Source organism: Leuciscus leuciscus, assembly GCF_965113295.1.
Source record: "Leuciscus leuciscus genome assembly, chromosome: 13".
Taxonomy (NCBI): Eukaryota; Metazoa; Chordata; class Actinopteri; order Cypriniformes; family Leuciscidae; genus Leuciscus; species Leuciscus leuciscus.
In genome coordinates, this window is record NC_138737.1 from 11004967 (window position 1) to 11018301 (window position 13335).

The 13335-nt window shown below is 37.3% G+C and overlaps 1 protein-coding gene across 1 annotated transcript in view; it reads right to left on the reverse strand.

Annotated features, from left to right (window-relative positions):
- The window catches only part of sh3gl1b (SH3-domain GRB2-like 1b), a 32749-nt gene extending 21641 nt beyond the window's left edge, over positions 1-11108 (reverse strand). Inside the window, exon 1 of the mRNA XM_082188510.1 lies at positions 10732-11108. Coding sequence (XP_082044636.1) covers positions 10732-10776 — 45 coding nt within the window. The 5' untranslated portion in view covers positions 10777-11108. The remainder of the gene's footprint in view (positions 1-10731) is intronic.
- Between the last annotated feature and the right edge of the window lie 2227 nt (positions 11109-13335).

Here is a 13335-nt window from a genome sequence, read left to right on the forward strand (position 1 = left end):
TGAAGTGAAGCGATGTGTTCGTGTAAGAAAAATATCCATAGGCTATTTAAAACTTTATCGACTACAATAACTAGCAGATGGCAGACGGCCGTACGCATCGGTTTACGGCGAAAGACTAACCCTTGAACTTGATGCACAACGTAATGACGAACGCGGTTGCCCAGCCCTGATTGGACCGCGAGAGGCATCAAAAGCCCTATTCGGACGGGACTAGTTTAACATGGAGAGGTGGTGTAAAGTAGTAATTACCAGAGTTTCTCTGTGATTTTAGTCCCGTCCGAATGTGCCATCTCAGTAATCATTTCGGACAATGTCAGTAAAGATTACAGCAACTTTTACCTTCAGTAAAAAGGTCCGGAAAAATGACCTCAGGTAATACTAATCTTGTGCGAATAGACCCGCTGTAAATATGTATGTAAATATTTAGTCATTTCCTGTTTAAAAGTGGTTTTCCAAATTTTTTTTCAAGTATGGAGCTTGAAAAAGTTGAAAAAGCAGCTTTTTCAAGCTCCATTCTTGAAAAAAAAATTGGAAAACCACTGGAAAAATTGAAAAACCACTTCGGAAAAATGACCTCAGGTAATACTAATCCCGTGCGAATAGACCAGCTGAAAATATGTACGTAAATATTTAGTCATTTCCTGTTTAAAAGTGGTTTTCCAAAATTTTTTTCAAGAATGGAGCTTGAAAAAGCATTCAGTCGCGTTCTAGACGCTGGGACGAGTCTGTGGCAAAACTCAAGTGTTTTCCACACTTTCCAGATCAGAAAGAAGATCGAAAGCAATTGTTAGAGGCACGGAAATTTTTTTTGCGTTAGGTAAGTGCCTAATACCAACACAATCCAAACTAAAGTTAATTAACACATCGTTCGACCGGACATAACTGTTTTATATATATATAAATATAGGTTGTTTGCGCATGTGATATCAGGAAGCAACACACATGATGACACGACAGGAGGGTGACGGCGATGCGCAAATCGAGTTACTCCTCCAACTTCTGCTAGTTTTACAGAGATGAGATATCTTATCCCAAGCGAATTGGCCGTTAATATTACAGACGTCCTGTGGTAAAATTACATTACTCCATCTACCCTTGTAAAGTTAATCCTGTCCGAATAGGGCTTAAAGGAGAACTCCGGTCAATTTTAACATTGAGCTCATTTTTTTGTAAATTTGGAGTGCTGTCAATACAGAGAACAACGACAAAAATCGGTGTTGCCTACACCGTGTTATCCTCTTTTTAAAATTTGCACTCTGTTGACTTCAATGGGGCATATTTTAAACCTGCTTTTACCCTCTTAACATCCTTGATGTGTCATTAAAAGTGCCCAGCCAATGTGAGTGATTCCTTTAGAGTTAACACGGGTGAATCTGACTGCAGTAGATGTGAAAGATATGAAGAAAAATGAAGTTAATTCGGCCAGCGCTCATACCTGTATTTACATCCTGTTTTCGGTTGAAGTCCGAAGTAGTCGATTGTCGAGTTCACGCGCATATGTTTAGTTACCTATGATCACGCGCGTGAACTCGACAATCGACTACTTTGGACTTCAACCGAAAACAGGGTGTAAATACAGGTATGAGCGCTGGCCGAATTAACTTAATTTTTCTTCATATCTTTCACATCTACTGCAGTCAGATTCACCCGTGTTAAATTTACAAATTTACAAAAAAAATGAGCTCAATGTTAAAATTGACCGGAGTTCTCCTTTAAGCTTACACTACTCCTACTTCCTACGTCATACATTACTCTTTTAAATCAACTTGCGTACAGCCGTCTGCCAGAAGCTAGTTATTTTAGGCGATAAAGTTTTAAATATGGATTTTTCTTACATGAACGCATCACTTCACTTCAGAAGGCCTTTATTAACCCGCCAGAGCCGTGTGGAGCACTTTTATCATGGATGGAAGCGCTTTGATGGACTTCCGAAAAAATAAACCCAATCACTCCCATTATACAGCTTGGAAGAGACAGGACATTTTTTAATATAACTCCGATTGTATTCGTCTTAAAGAAGAATGTCATATGCACCTAGGATGGCTTCAGGGTGAGTAAACCATGACCTAATTTTCATTTATGGTGAACTATCCCTTTAATGTATAAAAAATTTGCCCAACCAATACAAACAGTCTCTGAGAAAGTGAAGGAAATGCAAATATGTGTCTCCACTCTCCCCTACTTCTGTGATCATTTAAATAGTTTTGACATGGAAATGATGACACTGTGTGGCTAAAAAGACTATTTGTGAAACTGTTTCATACCTAGATAGCCTAACAGCTTTCTCTGGGTCAGTGGCAGCGCAAACACAGATTTGAATGTTACGGTGTGATTTTGTCAAAGCTTTAACAGACGTGGCCGAATCGTTGTTGTTTAGGAATGAGATGTGGGTGTGTGGGTGATTGAATCGAGATTGCGACCTTTTAATGATTAATCGTGCAGCTCTAATTAAAATGACTGTAAAATATGACATTTACAAAATGTAACTGGAAAAGCTTGTATTGATCACACCACAAAATCAAACCAAGACATAAAACACACAGAGACCAGTTAAATACAATTCATCAACAATTTGTGTCATTTTACACTTTCCCTCCACCTCTGTATTCCTCACAATATATAAACTGCAGAAAATGGCTAACTTTTACAAGGAACTCATTTTAGCACCGCACACATGTAAATCCAATTAGCCCTCCCTGCAACTCATTTCTCTTGCGCTCACTTGGGAGGGATCATATTTCCCCCTGTACTTCCATAGCTTTCATTCTTAATACTTTAAATAGCTCCATATTTATTATCCAATTTATTCTCAGAAAATCATTGTGAATATTACACAGCATATAATGCATTCCTTGCCAACACCAGTGGTATTAAAAACAAAACAGCTCTGTGTGAACCTGTGTCTGCCACAACAGTTGTTATTCTCAGGACTTGGCAACACATGCTCATCCACTCACTCTTTATGTCCTGAACATGCAACAAAGAACCAGAGAGACAGTGATCGTGCAACTGTTGAAACCAGGCCACATGTTAAATTTCAGTCCTAACTAACATATGTTGTTTGTTTTATAGCTTTTCTTCACCCTAATTGGAGGAAGCATATATTTCAACATGGAAAGCACTGGATGTTTGTCATATTACATCATATGAACATTAAATCACAAACACATGTCATTTTATGGATGTGACTTGCCATGCTGAGAAGTTCATTTGGCTATTTCTATGGCTGTATTAAAGATGATTTATCCATAACAACCTGTTTCCTTGAGTTTTTCTCTTACTCTATACTGTAATATTTTCTATTAAAATTAAATAAATTTGCAATGAAATAAAAACATTTTATACTAGGGTAGTCTATTGAATTAACAACAGCTGTAATTTAAATGTAATAATCACAATTATATGCTAAATATTAGTTGACATGCCATTATTGTTGCAGACAAAAGCATTGAATAGATATAACACACAGGGCCTTTAGAAGTTAATAAATTGTTGCTTTCACATCAATTAACGTAAGCCTATTAAGCCCGCAATATTTTTTTAATTGTTAGTGTAATGTACATAATGCAGATTGGTGTCTTATAAAAAAATCCCAATAAATTAATGTGTTAAAGGATTAGTTCACTCCAGAATTAAAATGTCCTGATAATTTATTCACCCCCATGTCATCCAAGATGTTCATGTCTTTCTTTCTTTCTTCAGTCGAAAAGAAATTAAGGTTTTTGAGGAAAGCATTCCAGGATTTTTCTCCATAGTGGACAGCAATTTTAAACTGTCCAAATTGCAGTTTCAATGCAGCTTCAAATGGCTCTACACGATCCCAGCCAAGAAATAAGGGTCTTATCTAGCAAAACAATCGGTCATAAAAAAAAATGCTCATCTTTCACTAGCTCTGCGATGCGCGTTCACGGCTTCACGCATTACATAGTCACGTTGGAAAGGTCATGCGGAAGTACGGAAAACTCCATCGCATTTTCTCCTCCAACTTCAAAATCATCGGACATCGTTGTTTTACCCTTTATTTTTGTAAAGGGCATTTGACTTAATCTTTGCATGTTCGCTTTGTAAACATTGGGTTGGTACTTCCGTCTATGTCACGCGTGACCTTTCCATTTCCAATGTGACTACGTAATGCATGAAGTCGTGGACTGGCATCACAGAGCTAATGCAAGACGAGCATTTGTGGTTAAAAAGTATTTAGATAGTCCTCTGAAGCTGCATTGAATCTGCAATTTGGGCCTTCAAGCCGTTGGTCCCCGATGAAGTCTACTATACGGAGAAAAATCCTGGAATGTTTCCCTCAAAAACCTTAATTTCTTGTTCACCCAGTGAACATCTTGGATGACATGGGGGTAGGGATGTGACGGTGAGGATATTTTCCCAGCGGTTAATCGACGTGTGACAACAATACCGGTATCACCGGCAGGGGCTTTTTAATGACTAATTTAAAAGCGAAACTAAAATGCGCACGTCCGCACGGGCATTCATAATGGTGTGGATCAGAGCGAACTTTGAAAATGCGCGCTTTGTTCTGCTCGCTCCGCGCCCGTGGACATTTCTCAACAATAGGACAACAATTCAAATTGACGTGGGGGGCAGTGCCGCGGTGGGAAAGCAATGGAACCGGTGTTGCTTCTGAACACCGACTATCAACACCGACTATCAAGTTCAAGTTTCAAGTTCAAGTTTCACTTTATTTATCCTTAGAAAGGAAATTTAGTGTGCAGCAGGATATCTAAAACAAAAACAGAATAAGAGCACTACCAGATGCCAACAACAATATAAACACAACACAGGACACACATCAACACAACAATAGAGACACTCCTTCCCCAGAATCAATGACAGAAACCAATACAATACACGGTCAGTATAACATAATGAATAATGACAGAAATATAAAAATATACTATAAAAAATTTCATAAGATATTATCTAAATGAATTCAGATGCCTAATAGCCACAGGAATAAAAGAATCCCTGGCACGTCTGGTTCTTAACATGGGTAGCCTAAAACGGCGACCTGAGGGGAGCAAATTAAACTCCCCAAAAAGTGGGTGATCAGAACAATTTAAAATGTGGTTAGCCTTACCCCGGACCCGTTTATCATATATATGTTGCAGCTGTGGTAGCTGTACCCCAACCACCTTAGAGGCAACATTTACCAGCCTAGCTAGCTTATGCTTGTTGATCATTGTAAGGCCACTGTACCACACCACAATACAAAATGTCAGGACTGATTGAATAAAACACTGATAAAACAAAGACATCAGAGTCCTACACACGCTAAATGATTTCATCTTCCTCAAGAAGAAAAGTCTCTGTTGGGCCTTTTTACAAGCAGCAACTGTGTTGCTCTCAAAAGATAGTTTGCTGTCAATGATGGTTCCTAAATATTTATATTCATCAACTGTCTCAACATTCATGTTCTGAATAACAGATTCTGAATCATTGTGCTGTAATCTACGAAAATCAATAATCATGTCCTTTGTCTTGGAAACGTTAATAGACAGATAGAAGTTGTCACACCACGCAATAAAATCATCAACTACAGGGCCATGCCCATCCTCAACATTATTCAAAAGGCTCACTATAACAGTATCATCTGCAAATTTCACACAGTGCCTATTCTCATACTTGCTCCTACAGTCATTCGTATATAGAATAAAAAGCAAAGGTGAAAGAACACAGCCCTGCGGAGAGCCTGTGGAGGTAAGGGCTTTTGAGGATGAAACACCATTTACCCTAACACACTGCGACCTGTTCGACAGAAAATCCAGTATCCAGCCAATTAAATTAGAGTTCAAGTTAAAAAGAGACTGAAGTTTCTCAGCCAGCAAGAAGGGCTGAATAGTATTAAATGCTGAAGAGAAATCAATAAAAAGGAGCCTGGCATGAGTTTTTGAGGATTCCAGATGTTGATAAAGGAAATTTAACAATGTAAAATTCGAACAATGTGAAATTTAACAATGTAAACTTGCGACTATCGTAGCAAGCCTACATGGTGGTGAGTAAATGATCAGTAAATTTTCATTCTGGATTGAACTTATCCTTTAACACCACCACTACCATGCACAAGAGAAATCATGAACAACTTGATACAATTGAATCAAGATGAATAGCAGAGTTATTTTAAGCCAAAGACATCAGCACAAGAACACTCCATTACAACTGTAGCTGTGTTTGACATGGAGGTATCTGCTTGCAGTGACCTTTTCACTCTATATCCTCCTAGGATGTTTGCATATTTGTGCAAATTCATTGTTTGGCAGACCAGGAACAAAGGAAACTAATAAATAATTAACCAGTGTTTTGTGGCATGTCAATGGGTGCGTCCAAATGTCTCCAATATGTTGAGATGGTGAGAGACACTGAATAGAGTTAACGCCATAAACTAGGTGGAAAACATGATACGGCTAAGATTAAGGCAACAGATAAAGACTGACATGTTCAAGTTCCCATCAATATTCAATATAACATTTAGGCTAAATGAAGGCAATATTATCAGTACTACCTTTCTATTTAAAAACTGAAGATGTTTCTGTAATGATCTAGATCGGACACTCCCGCAATGAAACTGTACAGCTCAGTCCGCTGGCGACATGATTATGTATATTTACGACTGGAAGAGGCTTTATCAGCAGGTAAAAAGATAATACATAGGCTCAGCTCTCACACACACTGTTGATAAAGAATGCAAACAACTGCTAACTTTGACACAAATACGCACACACAAACAGGCGGCCACATTGCCGAAGCAGATCCCAGCAGGCGCAGACTGAAACCAAGTCCACACTCCATAGATAATGCTGTGCTTGTGAGTCTAATGAAGAGAAGAATGCATGACTGTGAGTCAACTTCTACAGAAACAACGCAGGAATTTCAGAACAATCCCTCTTGCACAATCCTCACACACAATAAAACAAATGTTAAGTAAATGTGTTACTAGATAGACACCTGCTTGGATGGTTCTGCTTTTTTTGTTAAAAAATTACTTTCTCCTATCCCATCTTACTATGCCCAGAAAACTGAAGGCATAATTACTCACAGAAGTGTAAACGATGTGTCTCAATTAAAACATTGCTGTTTGTAGCATCTCAACAAGCCTGACACAGCAACACTGGCGTAACCAATGGCATCTGTTTTTCTGACCACAGGAAGTATTCAGGAAACCTGTTTATTTTTACTGCAGTGGTGCAGAAATTACCAACTTTATGGCTGGCATCATCCAGAAAATGTATGTTCTATTGCAGCGATCTCACAGGTTGTTGGAGAGGAGGGATTATTGCCCCGCCCTTGCGGTGCACAACATACAATTCGAATCGAAAACAAATACTCTCTGATTATTAGGGGTGTAACGGTTCGCAGTGAGTGAATGAAACAGTCGAGGCATGTGAATCGGTATCAGTGTGTACTGGATCCGTGCATTATATCTTAAAGGGATACTCCACCCGAAAAATGAAAATTCTGTCATCATATACTCACCCTCATGTTGTTTCAAACCTGTATGAATTTCTTTCTTTTGCTGAACAGAAAGGAAGATATCTAGAAGAATGTCAGTAACCAGACAGTTTTAGATACCATTGACTTCCATAGGAGAAAGAGATTCATACAGGTTTGAAACAACATGAGGGTGAGTATATGATGACAGAATTTTCATTTTTCGGTGGAGTATCCCTTTAAAGTGACAGCGTGCTAATATTCCTGCTGTCTGTGGTTTTAATGTTAATCAAACAACAAAATACAAAGAAAACCCTCCCTGCTCTAGATTGAATAGCTTTTGAACTTTAATAAGAATTCGTCTTTAATTTATAGTCAAATATGCAATGTTATTTTACAACTTCTGTACCTGAAACTAATGTTAGACCTACCTAAAACACCTGAAAAGCACTGTTTATTTTATTTGTATCTTTGCTCTATTGTATTTATTTGTGCTGTTGCTTGTAGTTAGATTATTTGTTATTATTTTCTTAATTTTTATTTTTATTTGACAGTAGTCCTTTTTCCCCTGAACATAGCACATACAGAATTATACAGAAAACGTAACCCTAAAACTGTGATACAAATCCGTGAGTAATTTGAACCGTTGCACCCCTACTGATTATGTAATCCAAATGAAAGGTGCATTTCTTTCTATACTATTCACTATACTAGAGATGACAAGTCAGCAATTTCAACTTCATCTTTGTAGTCAACACTGACTCAGAAAACACTAGTTTATTAATAAACAATTAAAATGTCTCGCTATTTTTTCCCGACACATTCATAATCATTACGCTACTTTTGCCAGTTTGCGGCAAGCTTTATGCGAGCGCTTGGGCGCGAGGCAATCTCAAAGTAGCTCAAACAGTTCTACGGACAGCACACCTAGAGGAAGGCTGGACTGAGGGTGCGACTGGTATTAAGAGTGTCTTTTGGCAGGGTGTCCGGCTTATGTCAAGTATTGATTACTGTGGAATGCTGGCATGAGTTCTCTGCAGCACTGCAGTCCAATAAAAAGAGCCAAGAAGAGCAGGCGAGAGCTCTCCAACCCCCCTTAAGTGTTGCATGATTCATACTCTTCTCCGGCCCAAACACTGGCCATTTTCCTCTCCCCTGCTGCACTCCTCCACTCATGTAGACCCCCCACTGGGGATCTGAGCATGTTCCTGACAGGAAATTGGGCAACCGTTTGTCCCTTCCTGCTGAGATCACCGAACAGTGACAGACATACGCTGCTTCCCCTACATCTGTGACCATGTGCCCTAAGGAAAACACAACCACTGGCAAAGAGAAACTAATAAATTAATTAACAAAAAAAAAGAAGTTAATTCTTGTCTTGTCTTGTTAAACAAGTCTTGAGTTAATTACACCAAAGAACCTCCTCACAACACCGCCAGAAGAGCAGCCAAAATCAGGGAGAGGTTTTCCTGACAACACATTTGATTGTCTTCACAGGGTCAAAGTGAGAATTTTGGCACATTTAAAGCCAACACACTGCCTGCTGCGAGCCCACGCTCAGGTTTTGTTTCATTTTGCCATTCCCAACATAATAACAAGACAATGTCTAGCCAAACTAGATGGACAAGCTTTATTAAAGCTTTTCTGGCCAGATATATTGAAACTAAATTTTCTCCAAAGATTTGCTGAAACTGAGTTTTTGCTGTTATGCAGTTCACTTTCATGCTCCCATTATATGTATTATTAATATATTGGACGGACACCATTTTAGTCAGTTTTCTTTTACCATATCACATCACATTTATATGAAAATAGGGGAGAATTTTAAGTAATTTCTCTACTTTGATCAAGCTGATACTGTGAACATCTAACATGAGAAAAATGAATAAAAAATATTTCCAAGTGTTTCTTCATTTTTTCCTTGCTTTAATCAAATTGTATCAAACAAAACATATGTTCTTGTTAGTAGTGTTTTATTTTACAATTATTTTATAGTTTTCTGTTCTCATTTTCACTTTTCATCCTGTTAGAATTGTAATATCCAATTAATAAAATAAAATAAAAACACCATTTCCTTAATGACATCACAAATGTAACTAAAGGAAAAATATCAGCACAAACATGAACAAATATGCAATGTGTGATTGACTCTTAGATGTTTTGTTGTAAAGCTTTGTTTCAACTATAAAAAAAATTAAATACTGTTTGACAAAATTACAGAGACTGGTTACTATTGCTTGTTACATTTTTCAGTCTGCTAATTGTATTGTCATCGTGTAAATAATCAATAATAATTAGCTGAAGTACCCAAGCTTGACCAAAACATAGTTCTGAAACCTTGCAATACACTTTTATAGAAATAATTTCAATGCATATAAGCATTTTCAAATATTCAATATATTTTATATGCATATTACATTTTAAAAGAGCTAAAAGATACTAATGACCCAAATGGTGCGTGTTCAATCACATGCAGGTTAATTTAACCCACTGACAAGTTACATGGATGACTATTTGCCCATTTGTAAAATGAAAGCCAGTGTGACAGTGTCAAATTTTCCAATTACATATTGCCAGCATAAAGTTTGAACCATAGAAACAAAAGAGCTACAAACACAACATCCATAGAAGACGTGATTGTCCAACAGATGCTAATAAAGGGAACAGCGGTAATCTTTGGTAAGCCTGATGCTGCAGTACATTTTTGGCGTATTTCTACGCAGAATTAGAATATACATATACATATTTTAAATAACCCGGTTTCATGAGTAGATCATAAGCATATGCTCAGTGCAAAATCGTTCATTTAACAACAGTAAACGTGGCAAATGGACTGATATAGTAAGGACGGGGGCGTTGTATTGCAATACCAAGCTAAGAAAACAGACACTCTTCTGCATATTTTAACACATTCCAACCTCTAATTAGGTCTGAAAGCGTCCATAAAGTGACACTGACTATTTATGAAAGCTGTCAAAAATATTAAATATGGCAATGACTGTAAGTTAGGACAAGACCGACCATTAAAACACAAAGCAAGCAGTTTATAACTCTACAAAGGTATGACATTTAACAATAGCACGATTTATATTTGTAAATAATTAGAAACAGTTAATTACAACATGGAGAAAAACACACAATACACTTTTGAAATGCAGAATAGCGGGCAGAGGTGCCGCATTTTCCGCTAGCCCTTACTGGAAGTTTAGCGCAGCGTTAGCATGCTAAGCTATCTGGCACAACACTGCGGTCCAATGGAAGAAAACAACAGAAAAAAAGTAACTCGCAAACCTGGCTGGCTTTGTAAAACTGCTTCTTTAAGCCCGCCACGGACATCTTCAAGGCGTAATCCCCTTTTCTCGACGAAAAAAAGACTTGCAAAGTAGGTTTTATACTGACACAACAGTGTGATAAAAGTCAACGGTCGGTGAGTGAAATATAAAACTCAAGTCCTCAGATAAACGATAAACGACACCCACTCCACAAAAAAAAAAAAAAAAAAAGATTCCAGGTGGCTGTTGGGAAAGTTTTTTATCAAGTTATGATATTAAATGCTCTTCTGGTGGCTTTCTACTAAAATGTGACTTTAATACGGTTAATAGTCCATCCACCGCATTTGTAAGTCTTGAGAAACTAGCGGTTTCCTGCGCAACGCAAGCACATTCCTAGCGCGAGGGGAGAAGGGACTGGAAAAGGGACCGAAGCGCCTTCTACCGCTCACGACATGTACTGCACCCACAACTCCAGTGCTTCTGTTGACCAGATGATGGTGCCAGGTGTCTATTGTAGTGGAGTTCTACAAAAAGGCTGATAGTTTATTAAATACTATGCAAATTATTTTTAATGTTTTTAAAAACTTTCTTATGGGTTTCAATCTCTTCCAAGACTGCATTTATTTGATTAAAAATACAAAAAACAGTAATATTGTGAAATATCATTACAATTTAAAATAACCGTTTTCTATTTGAATATATTTTAAAATGTTTATTTATTCCTGGGATGCAAAGCTGAATTTTCATCATTATTACTCCAGTCTACAGTGTCACATGATCCTTCAGAAATCATTCTAATATGCTGATTTTCTGCTCAAGAAACGTTTTTTATTATTATCAAAGTTGAAAACAGTTGTGTATTTTTTTTTCAGGGTTGTATGATGAGTAGAAAGTTCAAAAGAACAGCATTTATCTGAAATAGAAAGCTTTTGAAACATTATGCACGTTCAAAAATTTGGGGTTAGTACAATATTTTATATTTTATTTTTGGTAGTAGTGGTAGTGGTGGTGGTGGTGGTGGGGGGGGGGGGGGGGCAAAAACATACAAAAATGTAATATCATTTATTAATCATTTATGAACGCATACTGATGTTTCGTAAATAATTAGTTAATCATTTACTAATCACTTGTAACAGAATTTACAAAACACACATAAAATGTTAGTATATCACTTGCTAATCATTTATGAATGTTTTGTAAATGATTAGTTCATCATTAACTAACCACTTATAAATGATTTACAACTGAATGTTATTATAAAGTGTTACCGTTAGAAGCGACCAAACACCTCCACGTTTTCCCTATTTAAATACAGTTACACGACCAAGTATGGTGACACAAAATAAAACGTGGCGCTTTTCTAAGCGGGTAAAAAGCATAACTATAATGTATGGCGGAATAGCACTTGGGAGCACTTCGACTCGGCGCAGTAAAAAGTCACGTTGGTTCTAATGACAGAAGTGAGAGGGAGAGGGGGAGAGGATTTTTCAGGCGTGACTTTTTACTGCGCCGAGTCGAAGTGCTCCCAAGTGCTATTCCATGAACTGGGCTAAGCTAAGTGCTATCAAAGTGTCGCCGCGCGCCAGAGCGATTGAGTGCACGCACTGAGACGAGAGAGGTATGTATCAACTCGTCTTAGTTAAGGGAATAACATTTAATATGAAAAAATTGTGGAGTGTTCCTTTAAGTATCAAAAAGTAAATGTCAATGCATTGTTTTATTATTGTTGCATTGTTTAATACCTACAGTACCTTATGTATCAGGAATCTATGCCTGCCTACCTACCCTCATATCAATAAAATGTATTTCTAGAACAGTTCCAGTAGTTGGATTGAATAAGTGCACTCAGTAACGTCCACAATGGTTTCAGACACCCAAATGGCTGTTCCCTCAAATAGTGCCCTATTTAAAGTTTTTTGGCTTTAAGAATGAATATGTTAGCCTTACTGTTACCTATAAGCTAGAGTGCTCCAAAACAATGACAAAATTCACATTTAGAAGACCAAACCCAACATTGAAAATGAAAATCAGGTTGATGTCAGAATCCAACGTCAGATTGACATTAATCTCCAACGTTGGACGGAGGTTGTAATGAGGTTGAAAATGAAAATCAGGTTGACGTCAGAAACCCGACTTTCATTTCCAGCCAAAATCCAACGTCTGTCCGACGTCGGGTTCTGACGTCAAACAGACGTCGGATTCTAACGTCAACCCGACTTTCATTTCCAACCAAAATCTACTCAAGGACCTTGAATGAAATGTAGTGGAGTAAAAAGTACGACATTTGTCTTTCAAATGTAGTTAAGTTAAAGTAAAAAGATTCCAGAAAAAATAATACTCAAGTACAGATACTCAAAAAGTGTACTTAAGTACAGTACTGAAGTAAATGTACTTTGTTACTGTCCACCTCTGTATATAACATGTAAATGAGGAAGTTACAATATAGTGCACATTTTATTTTGAATTAAATAAATGTGATATATATATATATGATAAAATAAGATATGGAAAGTTTTGGAATTTGAATAAATAAATAAAAAGACTTAAATTTATTTTTAATTTAGACATAAAATTATGCTGGATCGTTCCTTTAGAAGTTTTTAAAGCCACAAAACACTCAGTA